Here is a 17,742-nt window from a genome sequence, read left to right as displayed (position 1 = left end):
TTAACTCAATTCAAATTAACGTCCGATCCTCACACAGTAGATTCTAAGTTTCAATGTGAAAATGGGCATGTGAATGCTCCAACCATAGTATTTAAAAAGAGTAAATTTAAAAGAAACATAAGATTACCTTTTTAATCATCTATTAAACAAAAAATATTTTTATTCTGCTATAAGAGTAATTTCACCACCTTATACGTAAAAAAAATAACACATAGCTAGACAAATTATTTATAACCGAAAATACTTTTTATTATATTTAACTAAAGAAGATGCATATAGTTATAACTACTATATTTTTAGTTGCATGTATATTCAAATTGGTTAAAAAGGTACAAAACAATATATCATTTTAATTCAACTATTTGACTTTTCAAAATTTTAATTTTAGTATCCAATCTTTAAATTTATTTTATTTAAGTTATTTGATATAAAATTAAAGTTAATTGCTTACTTTAATAAATTTATAATTACATAAATTATCAAAAATATACGAATAATATTCATAAAGACAAACGATGTATTCAAAATTTAAAATTAAAGAACCGTTAATTGGTTGATATTAAAAAAAATTAAAAGAATGAATAGTGAAACTAAAAAGTTAAAAGTAAGTCAAATTAAATGGGTGATAGTTTTATTTATTTTTACCTTCAAAGATTATGTTGTTTTTATTTTTGGGTATGTTTGGTTTATGATTGAAATAAGAATGAGAAATAGAATTAAATTGCATTGGAATGAAAAATGGAATGACGAATCATCAAAAAATGTTTGGTTCATTATTGGAATGGAAATCGGAAAGAAAATTTAAAATTTTTGAGAGAGAGTTCTGATTAAGAGAGAGAAAAGTGATGAAGGGAGAGAAGGTAGGTGTTGATAAAAGAGGCTTTTGAATAGTTTACTTTGAAATGAGCCAATTCGGAATTCATAACCGGATTGGATCATAAATGAATTTGGCCATTCCCATTCCGGAGTGGAATGAGAATCGAAATTCGATTCCTGTAAAACAAACGACAACTATCAGAATTAATGAATTCAATTTCGATTCCATAGCTTAAAATAGGTGAACCAAACATGTCCTTATTAGTGTATTGGATTCTAAATCAGAGGACCGCGAATGAGATGTGGAAGTATACACCCGGTGCACGCGCTTTTTTCCCGCTCCCCCTTTCCCCGCACGATAAAACCCTTTTCCCCCTTATCACTTCACTCCGCGCAACTCTTCTTCCTCGGTAGCCTCCTCTCGCGCTCTCTACGCTCTCCCATTTTCCCCTTATCCTCGGGATTAGGGTTAGGGTTGGGGTTAGGGTTTACTCTCTCTCTCCCCAAATTGCGCCATCTATGGCGACATCCACGGCGTTCCTCGGCTCCTCCGTCGCCGGCGCCGCCGCGTTGCACTCCTCGAAGAACCCCTCCCGCCACTCCCGCATCTCCTCCTCGAGCTCGCTCTTCTTCGGTAGCCGCCGCCGCCGCTCCGGCGCTCCCGATGGGGCCTCGCTCCGCCTTCGGTCGGCGGCGGGGCGGGGCCGGGGGCCGCTCCGGGTGGTGTGCGAGAAGGTGGTGGGGATCGACCTCGGCACCACCAACTCGGCGGTGGCGGCGATGGAGGGGGGGAAGCCGACGATCGTGACGAACGCCGAGGGGCAGCGGACGACGCCGTCGGTGGTGGCGTACACGAAGAACGGCGACCGCCTCGTGGGGCAGATCGCGAAGCGGCAGGCGGTGGTGAACCCGGAGAACACCTTCTTCTCCGTGAAGCGGTTCATCGGGCGGAAGATGTCGGAGGTCGACGAGGAGGCGAAGCAGGTGTCCTACAAGGTTGTCAAGGATGAGAATGGGAATGTGAAGCTCGAGTGCCCCGCTATCGGAAAACAGTTCGCCGCCGAAGAGATCTCGGCTCAGGTGCTTCTTCATTTCCCCGCTACTTAGATAGCATTATATATATTACTGCTTTTGGAATCTCATCGGACAAATTCAGAGCATCTATGGTAGTCTAATATAAGTTCCGACTTGCAATTACTATTCGATGATTATTTAGTAGTGCAATCTGCTAGTCCTTTCAGAGATGAATCGTAGTAGTGTTTCTGCTGCTATAGGGAGCAGTAATTACGGACAAATCAATAACATTGGATAATTTTTGATGAACCTTTGTGACAGGATCAGCCTGTGTAAAATGGTAATTTCTCTGTGCTGCTATCACTACAGCTGAAAAGTTGTAGCTTGAGGGGCTTTTATTATCGGCTTTGGCAGTTTGGTCCGCTTCTTTGCATTGTATTCTAGCAACAATTATTAGCTTGGATGCTGTGTTAGTTCATAAGAATTTTTGGCTTTTGAGATAAATGAAGAGTGAGAGTCTGTTTGGCCCTACTGTGGGAACGAGCGCTGCTGCCAATTGCAGTTGGAGTTCAATGTGCATGTGGTTCATGCCCCCTAAAGTGCATGATAAAAGATTGCAAAACCTAATTTGGCCCGGTTAGTGGAAAAATATGGCTATAAATGGGGCCAAACATGCCTTAGGAGTCAATGGTCAATTGTATAGTTGTTGCACCCTGGTGCTCTTTCGTGAAACCTTTTGTGAGGAAAACTGCGAAAAACGTAATATATATATTTTTTGAAACCAAAAGTTTGCTTCGAACGTGCACAGATATGCCACATAGACAGAGTCTCCCCTGTCCAAACGGACGGAGTCTTTTCCCTACGTGCACGGTGTAGGGACATAGAGTACAATATTCGATTATACTATCAACCACAACCATACCATCAACCACAACAGCAACAACAACGACGACAACAGGGAGATAACGACATAATAGATAGATAATCAATTGACAAGTGAATGAAAAACAAATACTGTAAAGAGATACTAATGCTGAAAACTGAAACCGAAAGAAGCTATATGGAAATACTAGAGACACCGCACCACAAGTCAAGTACTAACATGAGTGATAACTAAATAACAGGAGGAGTCTAAAACGAAAGGGAAAACCTCAAAGCTATTGCTAGGGGGACTCATCCATCTAATAGTGCCCTTATGCACCGTCCCAAACTTTACCTCCAGTGTCACGTGTGGAAAATAAGAGGTGAGAAATATGTACTCTTGTTTTTCAGTGGGTATTGCAAGCCGTTGAAGGCAAGCTGTTCTCATTGGTCAACAAAAGAATGGTGATATGATTTGTACAAAAAAGTATAGCTGATATAGTAGCAAAAGTAAATCAGGAAAAGAAACCGGCGACTAGATAACAGAGATAATATTTTTTACTGTAACAAAAATAAATATATTTATGCATCAACTGTATGAACTTGTCTTTTTTTTTCTTCGAGTTTTTATTCCAATATCTAAACCTAATCCTAATACTGCCGTCTTAATTTAAAGACCTCAGGCAATACCACACCTGTGTGCTCAATCATTGGGCATATAATCCCACTACAAAGATACCACATAAAGCTCAAGGGTTGGAACACGACCCCTTTCGAAAGAAAAACCGTTGCGGGGGCCAAACCACTGGTGTACGTGAAATGCTTAATAAGTTGTGGCGACTGATATTGTTTGCTTAGTAGTCAAACCGATGACAAATAGCTGAGATAGATAACCAATTCCATCGACCAACAAGGTCAAACAATGTCTAAAGTATAATATGTGTAAAACCTACTGATTAGATCGAATAATTGTTTTATAATTATGCAACGATATAACAACTGAGGTAATCCACTGGCCAACAAGGTTAAAACTATGTTGCAAGGGTAACATGTGTAAAACCGACCAACTAGGTCAAATAACTGTTATAATCATGCAACGATATAACGACTGCTCTACAATTCAAGTTTGAACCAAAAATGCAATAACTGAAGTAGAGAAACTAGCGATGACAAGTCAAAATGGTGCAACAGGTATACTCAAACCATAAAGAAGAATGGAGTGATAAGGAAAGGTAATCTAGGAGGCATCACTCTATTGATTTTTGGATTGAAGCATTTACCTCAAAACCAAACCCAAGCTTGACTGGTGCTCCTAAATGTTGCCTGAATCTAAGAAAGATTTCACAGAGTCACAGTCAGCCTCACAATCCATAGTCAAAATGAAAACGGCAAAAAGTCACCATAACCACTAAACAAAGTGAACGGACGATTTGGTCTATTTACCAATTTCTGGAATATGTCGGAATTCAGAGAATTCACTAAAATACTTCCGCAACTCATGAAGTACCCTGAAGGATTCCATTTGTCTCCATAATCCATCCACTTCGGAAGTGCCGACTTCGACAAAACCCACCACTGCTCTCCCACTGTTTCTGAATACTCAAGACAGCGAGAGATAACTAACCAAGGAGGCTTGGTAACGACAAAAAATAGCCACGACGATGTTTACGTGAATTTCAAACTGAAATCATGTATGAATGACCAATTTTGGCAATTAACGCACGGAAGCCCCGATTGAGCTTTGAATGTTTTTCAGAGTTTGGACAACAAGCCAAGAGTCAAACGCAAGTAATTAACGTGGGCTGAAGCAGCAAGTGGCACACAATTGCACAAAAGACCCAATAAGTTCATATAATTATGCAATTACTATAGAAATTGAAGTTTAATCTTTCTACCAACGATTTCGTGATTTGGAAGTCGACCAACGACACTAGTAGGTTGGGCAGTGACGTCTCGGACACCGTGCTCCTGGTTCGAAGTGCCAACGGTTTCGATGACAAAATTAGAGCAACCTTTTCGCTGAAACAAGAAGTCCTTGGGATGGCGCAATCAACACGCGTTCGCTGCAGCAACTAGGCTGTCACCAACGTGAGCACGGGTACTTGGAAGGTCGAGGGTGTATCATTCTCCTTCACTGAAGTGTCACAGGCGGCAAGAGTGGTCGAAAAAAAAGGCTTGGCCTGGGAGCGGGCACAACCAGGTAGCGGCTAGGGCAACGGGGGTCTTCTCTGCTCTGCGCGGCTGGGGGCAGCTGGCGTTGGCCAGGGAAGGTAGGGTCCGATGAGATGGTGGCTGGAAGCCGTGGCGGAGACGGATCTACAAGATCTGGCCGAGCTCCTTCACTCTTGAGCTCTGGCCAGATCGGGTCTCGCGAAGGGCCATGAGGTGGCGCGATAGTGCCGGAGGAGGTTGCCGGAGGTCCAAGGTGGCAGCTGATGGGGCCAGCGCGGTTGACCATGGAGGCACGAGAGAGAGTTAGAGAGGGAGAGAGAGAAAACTCATTTGGCTGGAGCTCCGCTGGCCTGGGCAGGGCCATCGGAGGTCGGAGAGGCGTCGGTCCCGTTGAGGAGGGAGATGGGTGGTGGCTGGGGTGAGGAGAGGGAGAGAGGGTTAAAATTCATATAATTGGCACATAAAATGTTGTTCTTTTTTAGAGAAATCCTTTCTTAGTGGTTACTCTCTTGTGGTTTATTCCTCCAAACCACGCTTCTATCGTGCAAAATTGCAGTAAGATCTCTGATCTCTTCCTTGACTTACAGAACTGCTAGACTTTGGAAGTGACCGGTTTATTTTATTGAAAACTGTAAAGTTTCTTAGATATTCCCCAACATTTCAAATTTTATTTAATAAAAACTCGGTTTCTACAATAACTTAAGCAGCAAATTGTTCCTTGTCGTATAGCTTCATGTTATTTCTAGCCATTTAGTCGTAAATATCCAAATTCCATTGAAATGCGATCATTCATGGTAATTCGGACATGATAATTTCGAAGCATGTCAGCTTAACTAGATTTTGGTTTGTCATTTGATATTTCCTTGTTGATATCCTTGACTTGCTCCTTTGTGATTGTGTATATGCATGTAGATGTAGATGTATTCACTTATAATTATTTTGTATGTTTATCATTGCAGGTGCTTAGAAAGCTTGTGGATGATGCTTCTAAATTTTTAAATGACAAGGTGACTAAAGCAGTGGTAACGGTTCCTGCGTACTTTAATGACTCACAAAGGACAGCAACAAAAGATGCTGGTCGCATTGCTGGGTTGGAAGTTCTTCGTATTATCAATGAACCGACTGCAGCATCTTTGGCGTATGGATTTGAAAAGAAGAACAATGAGACGATTCTAGTGTTTGACCTGGGAGGCGGTACCTTTGATGTTTCAGGTATGCAACCTTGCAAATTTCAATTGTAGCATTTGCTCATATGGGCTTGAGTTATTGTTAGTTTTTTACTAACATATGGATTTAAAAGGGTCTCAGTTGTAGATGTCCTATGGGGTTCTCTTGCTGTGACTTGTAAACTAGTTGTATGTTATCTATTCATGTTTGTTGTTCATTTGTTGCACATAATTTAATGAAGAAATGGAGGACATTTTAAGCAAAGAGACTTCTGAAAGAGAACCTTCATAAAAACCTTATCAAGGGAATTCATATAGGATACTTGCTTTACAAATCATCTGATTGGTTGAGTCTTTGGGGCTAGGTTGGCATGACATTACAAGTTAAGCTATGGTGTTAAACATTTTTCCTCTTAACATTTCAAGGATTAAATGTTACTCATGTGAAATTTTTTTTTTTTTTAAACAATGTTTGGTTGTTTCATAAATGAAAGTGAAGAGAGAGAGTGAGAAGGGACAACAGGAGGATAGAGAAAGGAAGGATAGACGGATGAGAGAGAAAGTGAAGAGAGAGTAAGAAGAGAGAAAGTGAAGAGAGAGGAGTAAATAATCGTTTTGTTTTATTTCAAATAATTCTTTTAATTCTTCAAGATTCTCATTATTAACTATGTCTATATCTTCTTCTATGATCATATTAGCTTCTTCCTCTAATTTTTTATAACCTAAGTATTTTCTTTCTTTGGGTATATTAGCCCAATGAAAATATATTCAGGATATCATAAATATAAACAAAATTGGTACTATTTTTATTAGTTGCAGTAGATGGTGCATGAATATAATGACCACAATCTTTATCATATACACAAACTTTTTCAATAATTTCAATATGCATTCGTACTAGATATTCCCCTTGCTTTAGGTCCAATCAAACGCATTCAACGGCATATAGACCAAGCTTAGATGGGGTACTATGCATGAGCTTTCTGAGATGATAGCTAATTTCTTGAGAATATTTATGTATGATACAAAATTGTAGTGATATGCAAAAGTAGAAGACTTACAATATAATAGGAGACTTTCTTATTGCAAAATACTCTTACATATAAGTATAAGGAGAACTAGACGTACAACAAGGATTATTATAATAAGGAAAAGGGTTATTACAAGGATAGTTATTATATTGCAAGGTAAGAGTTGTTTGCAGGATAATGTAAGGACAAAAGATTTTGTTCTCCCAGATTTAATTTTATAATCGAGCTAATTATGTTTCATTTTCTGATAACCCTGCAAACTATCAAGCTTCCTCAAGTTCAGTCAATACTTTTCCATTAAACCCTGCTAATATCTTCATTTTCCATCCAGCAAACATTTTCTTTCTTGGTCTACTATAGTTTCTAATAATTCGCAAACAATTCAATAATATTCTTTTAAAATAAATTTTGTAGAAACAGTGTAGTTATCAATATATTACACCCTCATAATAGAAAAATATTAACTAGCAGAGATCTTCACAGAGATAAGTTTCAAACTATATATCCGTTAGTTCCTGAGTTCTATGACTTTTAAATACTTTATGGACAAATTATGGATCTAGTACAAATCCAGTAATAAAATATCATCCGTTGAGCAAGAAATCTTTTCTTTTAAAGAGAAAAGAGAGTGAAAAAAATTTACGTCTAAAAGTATTTTACACCTATTACAATGTAAGCTTCTTACGACAAAACTAGAAGAAAGTAAAAAAACTTGTTTCTTTCTTCGAAAAACAAAATATCAGGAGCAAATAACAAATGAAAGAAAAATCAGAAAAATAAAGATAAATGAATGTAAAAAATTTGGTTTTTATTAGGAGCATGGTAGGAAAATATGTAGATACATTTTTAGGAATAGTATTAAACTTTATCTGATGTGTGCAGTTTATATTGTTTAGGTGACTTCTGTTTTATCCGTAATCAGCTGTCTAGTTAGTTATCAAAATAATATCTATTGATGCTGCAGTTCTGGAGGTTGGTGATGGTGTGTTTGAGGTGCTTTCTACATCGGGTGACACTCATCTTGGTGGTGATGACTTTGACAAGGTTGGTTGCCTCTTCTTCGCAAAGATACAAATTAAAAGGTTTTCTAGACTAATTACTTTTTCATAGATGCTCTGTGCATCTTCCGTGGATCACTTGCCAGGGTGCTCTTTGCATCCATCATATGTATACCTCATGCAAATGTTCTTTCCATTGCAAGTCTTTCCCTCTATTTTCACATTGCACGAGTGCATGCACCGATGTGAGCAAAAGTTACTGTTGCTCACTGACTTGTGCTTAACAAAATTAAGAGAACAATATTACTGAACCATTATTCTATGCATTGGCTGGTTGTTTTCTATTAATCAGAACATTTCTCATTTCTGTGATTAAACGGCGATATATGTTTACACAGGAAAATAGCTTCTTGAAGTTTTTAACATACATGGCCTAATTCGGAGAAACTATCAAAGACAAACATATGTAAAAATAGAGCCTGTCACCCATTCCTTTTACCTGTTTATAGTGGAGTAACCTTTTAACATAGAATGTTGGTAATATTAGATCATGTTTTTGATTCTAAGCTTCATTAGAAAGACTTCCCTTCTTGTGATGGCCTGATTTCAGTTTTATAACTGTATGGCTTGTGAAATCTTGCATGATGCTCATATTTCTGGTCCTTGAATATCTTTATAGGAGTATATTTCCTATTGTCCTTATTGCTGAAGACATTGGGTAGGCATTGTCTAATGTTGTTGTTGTCTTGAATTGTTCTTTGTTAACCATCTTCTCTGAATTGTTTCAAGCACCTGCTCCTTTCATATTTTCATTTGTGATATAGCATACCATTTACGATTTCTTCAGCAATATTTTGTAATCATGTTCCTTGGACTCATCAGACATATCATGATTTCTAAATTATATTAGTAGTAGAATTGTTAAACCAATGTTGTACGACATTCTTTGAACAAGCCAAAGCGTCAATGGCCTGCCTTTTCAGGATGTAACTTGCAATTTTGTATCGTAATCTTGAGCAGAGAATTGTAGACTGGCTTGCCTCCAATTTTAAGAGAGATGAGGGCATTGACCTTCTGAAAGATAAACAAGCTCTACAGCGACTCACTGAGACAGCAGAGAAGGCCAAAATGGAATTGTCAACTTTGACTCAGACAAATATCAGGTTAGTATCTAGATCTCCATTGGTGTAAATTTGTTTAATATTTTCTGTTTACTTTTTATCTTTTGCCCTTTTTTTACCCATTCTTTTTTGTCTTTTGCAGCTTACCTTTCATCACTGCAACGGCTGATGGTCCCAAACATATTGAAACAACTCTCACTAGGGCTAAGTTTGAAGAATTATGCTCAGACCTTTTTGACAGGTGTGCACTAATCTTTGGTTACACCATTGTATGCCAAAAAAAAAAAAGTAGTATAAGCTTGTTTAATTTTATATATATATNATATATATATATATATATATATATAGTTGAGCTAGAATACTATCAATAGCAAACGAGCTCTTTTGCCACCCATTTGTTTTCGATGATGGAGCCTCCAAATCGACGATCGGCACCGTTGAACATGATCTATATCACTTGAAGTGTTTAGAAATCAAATTTCAAATCTTTTCGACATCATTTGCTTAATGATCAAAGGGTTTCAAAATTTGTAATTTTAATGATCGATATGAGGTGTTTTCTCCTTTAACGGTGTAAAGATATCCAAATCAATTGAATTTTTGTTAGAAAATTCTTTAAACTATTTAAAACAAGATCTATATTTTTGATCTTGATTACAAGGCTCCTATCATTATTTTTTTGAGAATATTCATTTTCAGCCATTCATTTTGTGTCCACTCGATGGATAAGAGAACAATATCGAAAATGTATGAAATTTGATTTCTGAATACTTCAAATGGTATAGATAGTATTCTAGCTCAACTATGCTATTCTAGTTCAACGGTGCCGATCATCAATTTGGAGGCTTCATCATCGAAAACAAATGGGTGGCAAAAGAGCCGATTTGCTATCGATAGTATTCTAGCTCAACTATATATATATATAGTAGGGTTAATGTGCCATTAGGAGCACAGCAGCTCTTGTGCTCCTAGCTTCCTAACCATATAGTAGGGTTAATGTGCCATTAGGAGCACAGCAGCCCTTGTGCTCCTAGCTTCCTAACCATCCATCAGTTTTGATGGGTAGTTAGGGTGAGAGAGGAGAAATTGGGGAGAAATTGGGTTTCCCAATTTTTCTTCTTTGAATTTCTCTCTAATTTCTCCTCTCTCTGATCCTAACCACCTATCAAAATTAATGGATGGTTACGAAGTTAGAAGCACAAAAAATGCTGTGCTCCTAATATTGGTTTAGTTCTTGGTTGGTATTAGCATATAACTGTATTTGTTTATGTTCGATTAATCATTTGCATATATGAGTGTATATACTACTATATTTCTTAAGGGCTTGTTTGGGTGTATGAACATCTTGTCTGCTTATCTGTTTCGTTATCTATTTTATTTACTAAAGGGGCATTTCATAATTGGTTCATGGGGTGCTTGAAGAAAAAGTGGATACAATGCATAGCGCATGGCCTCTTAAAGTCTTCTTTCATGAATAGAACAAGGAACCTTGTAGGTGGAACTCGTTATCAGAAAAATGTTGATTATGGTTAAATCAAGTATCAACGTAAAAATAAAATCTACGTGTTGCATAAAGTTATCCTCTGATGACTTGTCTGGGAATTAAAGAGGCCCTAAATATCTGATCGAAGCTTGGTTTTTGCTTAAACTTGATAACTTATATTGTTATATTTTGTTATTTATTTGTCTTTGCCAACTAAATCTCCATGTGTTTCATAACCAGACATTCTATTTAGATAATTCGGTCTTATATTGGCTTTTCAATCTCCAATAGGCTTAAAACTCCTGTGGAGAATGCCTTAAAAGATGCAAAGCTGTCATTCAAGGATATAGATGAGGTAATTCTCGTGGGTGGATCAACTCGCATGCCAGCAGTCCAGGAACTTGTGAGGAAGATGACCGGAAAGGAACCCAATGTTACTGTCAATCCTGATGAGGTTGTCGCTCTTGGTGCGGCAGTTCAGGTTAGTTAATGAAACATTTGTGCTCATACTTTTTGTTTGCGGATAGATGGGATAGAAAATGGAAACAAACTGAAAGCTGTCTAATCGAGTGATAGCTGTATATTCTACTTTTCCAAATAGAGTCATTCATTGAAGTTTGATGACAGGAGGGGCACAAAGCTAATTGTTCCCTTAAAACATAGAATTTCTAACATGTTCTGGTCGTAGCAAATATGGCATGAGGAAATTACTATTTTTGATAGACCCTGTCTCTCATTCAGAAAAAAGAGAGAGTGACAGCGAGGTGGCAGCGGTAATATGAAAATCAAAAAGCTATCTCCGTCTGTAAGATATTGGCATTTGGAATGCTATTCGAAGCTCAAGACTCCATATTATGTACCACATAACAATATGAGTGTCTTACTGGATCTCTGCTGAATCAGGATATTAAGTTAGCTATAATTATAATTAAGCATCTGCATTGATGATCTCACTGTTATTTTGTTCTGCGAGGATGTATTTATTCAGTTGTTACCTTTCTGTTCTTCAGTGGGTCTTTACTGATTGTTTATTTTCTGATACCAGGCTGGAGTCTTGGGTGGCGAGGTGAGCGACATTGTTCTTCTTGATGTCACTCCACTATCTCTTGGTCTTGAGACATTGGGTGGAGTGATGACGAAGATTATCCCGAGGAATACGACACTGCCCACTTCCAAATCGGAGGTCTTCTCCACTGCAGCTGACGGGCAGACAAGTGTCGAGATCAATGTTCTTCAGGGCGAGAGAGAGTTTGTGAAGGACAACAAATCACTCGGAAGCTTCCGACTTGATGGCATTCCTCCTGCCCCACGTGGTGTCCCTCAGATTGAAGTTAAATTTGATATTGATGCCAATGGAATACTCTCTGTTACAGCTATCGACAAGGGAACAGGAAAGAAGCAGGACATTACAATTACAGGGGCCAGCACCTTGCCCAGTGATGAGGTTTGTCACCCGAATTATTACTTGAAAGCTATCTTCATTTAAATAAGTTATGCAGCATGTCCTCGTTCTTTCGTAGATATAATTCAGTAGGTGTGGAGGTGCCTAGGACCAATATTTGTTTGAGAATTTGGAAAATAATTTTAATTGTGTAGCATTTTCCGTTAGGCTGTATTATGTGCACGGTATGCTATTAGGAAGACGGTTGTCCTTTATCTTGCGATTGTAGTCCAAACCATCGGGGAATACCATTTTGGGTTGTTGGTTGGTTACTGCTTTAAATTTGTTTAGATTTTAAATGTAGTCCTAGTTCTCTTTCTTTTTTTCTTTTCTGCTTGTGCTGTAGCAAGTAGTTTTAGAAAGTATTCTAGTTCCCATGCTTTTATAGTTTTCTTGGATTATTGAAGTAGCTAGTTATTTATCCAATACACACACACACACACACACACACACACACACACACACACACATTTGTCCCCCCTATTTACACTGGTATTCAATAGATTCATTCACTTAGCAGGATCACTAACAGTGAATTTATTTTATTGTCTGCATCCTTTTCTTGCACTGTTAAATAACAATAACATGTAATCTAATTTGGGAATAATGTCCAGGTGGAGAGAATGGTGAAGGAAGCGGAGAAGTACGCCAAGGAGGACAAGGAGAAGCGAGAGGCCATCGACACCAAGAACCAGGCGGAGTCTCTGATCTACCAGACGGAGAAGCAATTGAAGGAGCTCGGGGAGAAGGTCCCCGCCGCAGTGAAGGAGAAGGTGGAGGCAAAGCTCAGGGAGCTCAAGGACGTTGTCGCGGGTGGATCAACCCAGGCCATAAAGGACGCCATTGCTGCCCTCAACCAGGAGGTGATGCAGCTTGGCCAGTCCCTCTACAACCAGCCCGGTGGAGCCACACCCGGGGCTGGTACAGGTCCCGCCCCTGGGGCCGATGCTGGTTCCGCAAGCAAGGGGACTGGCAATGGTGATGTGATCGATGCGGATTTTAGTGATAGCAAGTGAGCAGGGAGGAATAGTTTTGTGTATGTCTTTCCGAGAAAGAGCTTGAAGTTAAACTGGAGGTAGTTCTCTCCTTTTTTTTTATTGGGGTCTCCATCTGTCTATTTGTATAGGATACTGTCAAAGGCGACTTTTGGTGTAGTTTTTTTTTTTTTGGGTTCCTTTTTTTCCCTTGTAATGAGTGTGGAGCTTTTAAATGAGAAAGATCAATAGAGAAAGGTACCTTATTGGCTGGCGTATTGGCTGGCGTATTGAGTTTTGTTTTCCTTTCATCGTCTTCATGTCCTTGTTCTTCTTTTGTGCATGCGCGCCCACGTCAAAGTGAAGTAATCTACGGTCATAAGGGACACTTCTGTTTTCTGTGCTAATGCACAAATGGCAGATTTTGGATTGAAGGGTTTGTTTCCCTCACCGTTTTTGTCGCCTTTCTGGTATGATTGCAGATCACAATTCAAACCCTATGAAGGCTTTCAAATTTCGTCGAAGATTCTGCTTAACAATTGTTAGTTTCATGAAGCCAAATGGCTAAATGCTCCAATTTTCGCTTTTCCTTTCCACCTTAGTACTTCCCCAATTGGAAGGAAACTTACAATATTATTACAATTTTTATATCTGCAAAACATGTGGTGACAAACATAACAAACTACAAGATGCTCTTCCATACAAATTACACCAAGTACAAGGTAGAATTTCAGAAGAACAGTTATCAGCTAGAAAAGCCTAGAAACAGAATCCGCAACCTTTTTTTTGTATTAGCACATTTACATCATACACACAACCTACACGCAAACCTCCAACAAACACTCGGAAAATTAACATACGACGCTAATAATGACATACCCAGATAAGGTCTACCTAAGTAGACTATTGACCATGTTAACTACGCACGATAATTCAATGTCTGGTTCCTTCACAAGTTGGTGTATTAGGCCACTGAGAGAAGCGACCGCTTGAACGTCTGAATGATTCGTTGCCCAGTAGATGAACCCTCCTCGACGGCTAATCCTCGTGACCCAAAACATAAGTAGTGTTTCTTGACTCCGCTATTCGTAAAACCAGATTTATTCATTGAGTTATCCATCATGTTATTACTATTTACTGCCGAATTCGAACAAGAGGCGACGTCGCCAGTTGTTTCACTATCCAAGCAAATGCCTTTACTCTTAACTGAGGGTGGAGAAGACATCGACGCCCTCGAGAAAGAGTTAGATGATGCTCGCGGAGTGTTAGCCAGATGGGGCATGGCTTGAATCACACCGTGCATTAGTCCCGCAGTGTACTTCTTTTTCGTGGACGGACTACTTAGCATTGAATTTCGAACTGCGAGAGTTCTTTTATTGTTGAGAAGTGAAGTTGGCTTCGAGAAACGCTGTCGTAAGGGAGTAGGGGTGTTATTATCCACACTTTGGCTAAATCTCTTCAATGAATCCAACGAGTCATTATCTCCCGGTTTTTTTGGCGCCCCAATTTTCGTTTCCTTTCGATGAGGCCACCTTAGCAGAATCTTCAGTCGATTCGCTGCTTTATTTACCGAATTCTCACCTTTTTCCAAAATCTTATGTCCTTCGCCATTTGTGCTAAGATGGGCAAGTTCACTCTTGTTAGTAGTACTTGAGCACGAACTAGGCCTTCCACTTGTTTCCATTTTCTCGACTATACCCGTGTAGAAAATAATCTCTGCATCTGAAATCTTAAAAGAAGTACCAGGACTGTTCCCACTTCCTTGCATCCTTAGTTGCGAAGCGATGGCCGATTTCGCAATTTGGTTCCTGAAATTTGAGATTCCGCCCGCAGAGATCAACTGCTTGATCAGTATCTCAGATGATGCCGACCGAGGGTGTTGTCTAAGCAGATCTAATGGGGTCATTCCATCATTATCGCGAACATTGAGGTCAATCGATCGGATGCTCATTAAGAGTTCGACGAGGTTCGGGTGTAAATTATCAATCACAGCCACGTGAAAGATGGTCCTCCCCTCGTGATTCTTGATATTGATAATTTCGTTTAAATCGATAAATTTTCCACAGATGAGTTGCTTCATGAGTTCCATTTGGCGGTCGAGCCTCCGAAACCCAGGGGTTCTAAAGCCGGCCGCTGCCATATGAAGAAAAGTATCCCCGGCATCATTTTTCAACAGTAACAATGAGGGAGACGCCGCAATTAAGGCCTCGACAACTGATAAGTGTCCGCGAAAGGATGCTACATGTAGCGCTGTGTTGCCCTGATTGTCTCTAGCGTTTATCATGTCAAAAGAAGCCACTAGATACTTGACAACCTGCACAGTATGTTTGAATCGGAAACAATAGTTATAGGACATTGTATGTTCGATCCTGTATATCTCTATGCAGTTACTGAGCATGAAGGTGGCCGCACATGTTCTTTAAATAGAGTTGTATTATAATATCGGACTTCCAAGTAATTACTACCATCAAATATCCGATCTGTAAATCTGAATCCTGGAGCTTTTTATGCTCCTTCTACATGACATTTAATTATGATTTGGTCATTTAAAAGGTCAAGAACAAGTGATCAATATAATGAGACCTAAAAGTAAACCAACTTGCTAGTTCCTTTAGATTCAGTAGAACTAGTAGATCATGAGAGTTTAGAAGGAACAAAGCGACCGTGTGTTAAATAATACGAAACAACCGTTATTCTCTAAAAGTTTAAGTGGGTAGAGAACGGTGATCTTTCGCTAGGTCCGTGATGTGGACTTGAATTAAATAGGAAGAAATTAATATTGCTAGCAGTCTAGCGTGACTCGAATTCAGAACTTTATGTTCTGATACTATGTTAAATAATGTGAAATAAAAATTATTCTCTAAAAGTTTAAGTTGGCAGAGAACACATTGCATCTAATAAGAAGTCATATTTCACACAAATTATGTACTTTAATAAGAAACTAAGACATCTAAAATTCACCATGTCTATTGTGAGTTCAGAGGCGATGCTTCTGTATCATGAAAAACAACAATCGTAATATGCCATCTCACCTCAGTCTGGCCGCAGCCGGAGGCGGCATGCAAGACGGTACATCCCTGAACATCCCTGAACTCCAAGACGTCCGGACATTTCTCAAGTAGCTCTCTCAGCACCTCCAGACTTCCCCCTCTAGCCGCCGCGTGCGCTGCCCTGTTCACCACCTCCCGCCTGAAATCCGAATCACCGGCGCTGCCGCCCGATCCGTCGTCCGCCGTCGAGCACCGCGGCGAGACGGCGAATTCGAGCAGGAGCCTGAAAAGTTCGGAATTCTTCCCCCTCGCGGCCGCGTAGAATATATCGGTAATGCCGTACTCCCCTTCCCCGAAAACCAGCAGGGGATTTTTGTCGAGCAGCCGGCGGGCGAACCCGACGTCCCCGGCCGAAGCCGCGGTGTAGAGGAGCCACCCGCCGTAGCCTGCCCTGATCAGGGAATTCTTCTGGCTCTTGCCCTCGCATTCGTGGAAGAGGCTGCGCGCGACGGCCGCGCGGCATTTGGCGACGCCGGCGAAGCGCGCGCCGCCGTCGTCGTCGTCCCAGACGGTCTCGAGGCGGCGGATGCGGCGGAGCGAGGTGAGCTTGATGAGGAGGTTGGCGTCGAGGAGGATGAGCTCGCGCACCAGCTCGTAGTGGCCGTTCGCCGCCGCCCAGTCGATCGGCGACGCGTACCACCACTGGTCCCCCGTGCTCTCCCACCGCAGGGGGAAGAAGCAGGACTGCTGCGCCATTGGAGAGGCTCGACCATAAAGAATTACAGCTGAATATCAAGTATTTATAGAGTATATTAAAACGCATGGCATTGCATATCGGAGTTACCCATTTGAGCATATAAAAGCAATAAAGCATCAAATTAACAGCTATTTTTAATTTAATTTTATTTTTTTATAAAAAATGAAAATATTGGTAAAGAAAAAAAAAATGAAAATGAAAGCCTACAGTTAGAGGACAAGGCTCAGCAAAAGAAGATTCATCAGAGCACATGGCATCTGAGGATGGTATTAAAGCTTAAAAGATGGTGACCCAGAAGAGCATATATACCTTTATTACATGTTAGGAGAGAGAGAGAGAGAGAAAGAGAGGAGCCACAGCAACTAAATTAGAAGAGTGGTAGCCATCTGAATGAAAAAGGTGAACAGGGAGAAGTGGGCTAGAGAGGGTGGTGGTGGTCCTACTCCTATATATGATATATCCAACTAAAGCTGGTACCTAGAGAGAGAGAGAGAGAGAGAGAGAGAGAGAGAGAGGAAAAGGCTACATGGTGGAGAAGGAGCATAAGGAATCTTTGTGTGGGCCAAGAGGATGAGGGAGAGAGAAGATAAAGAGGAGGTATACAGAGGTGATAATGGAGAGACTTTATTATATCTGTCTCTGCAGTTGAACAGTGCTGAGTCTTCTTTGAAAGGCTAGAGGAGTAAAGGTGGTCAGCCTTCAAAAAGAAAGGAGAGAAATTGAAGACTGGAATGTTTGTGACTTAGTTCATGGACTTATTAAAGTTGGGAAGGACTTTTTTTTTTTTTTTTTTTTTTTTTTTTTTTTTGAGAGATAGGCATCATGCTACCCGCTTCGCTTATTTCATTCAAAAATAAACTTAGCCGGAAATGTGAATCAACCAGGATTCGAACTTGGGATCTCGGATACCAACCATCA

The 17,742-nt window shown here is 39.9% G+C and overlaps 2 protein-coding genes across 3 annotated transcripts; one reads left to right on the top strand and one right to left on the bottom strand.

Annotated features, from left to right (window-relative positions):
- On the top strand, positions 1,200–13,371 carry LOC109726874 (stromal 70 kDa heat shock-related protein, chloroplastic-like). Its single transcript, XM_020256705.1, has 8 exons — positions 1,200–1,896; positions 5,823–6,075; positions 8,025–8,104; positions 9,079–9,221; positions 9,322–9,420; positions 10,954–11,143; positions 11,708–12,106; positions 12,718–13,371. The coding sequence occupies exons 1-8, from the start codon at positions 1,336–1,338 to the stop codon at positions 13,117–13,119; spliced, it is 2,127 nt and encodes a 708-aa protein (XP_020112294.1). The 5' UTR covers positions 1,200–1,335; the 3' UTR covers positions 13,120–13,371.
- Positions 13,744–17,464, bottom strand: LOC109726875 (E3 ubiquitin-protein ligase MIB2-like). Of its 2 annotated transcripts, none has more exons than XM_020256706.1 (3): positions 17,134–17,464; positions 16,110–16,852; positions 13,744–15,391 (listed from the first exon to the last, which is right to left on the bottom strand). In XM_020256706.1, exons 2-3 carry the CDS (start codon positions 16,821–16,823, stop codon positions 14,042–14,044), a joined length of 2,064 nt encoding a protein of 687 aa, XP_020112295.1. In that variant the 5' UTR covers positions 16,824–16,852; positions 17,134–17,464; the 3' UTR covers positions 13,744–14,041. The 2 variants fall into 2 exon arrangements, with proteins under 2 accessions (XP_020112295.1, XP_020112297.1); XM_020256708.1 differs by lacking the exon at positions 17,134–17,464 and adding an exon at positions 17,032–17,126.

The sequence above is a fragment of the Ananas comosus genome, linkage group 21 (genome assembly GCF_001540865.1).
Source record: "Ananas comosus cultivar F153 linkage group 21, ASM154086v1, whole genome shotgun sequence".
Lineage (NCBI taxonomy): Eukaryota > Viridiplantae > Streptophyta > Magnoliopsida > Poales > Bromeliaceae > Ananas > Ananas comosus.
This window is presented reverse-complemented; position numbering and strand designations above follow the sequence as displayed.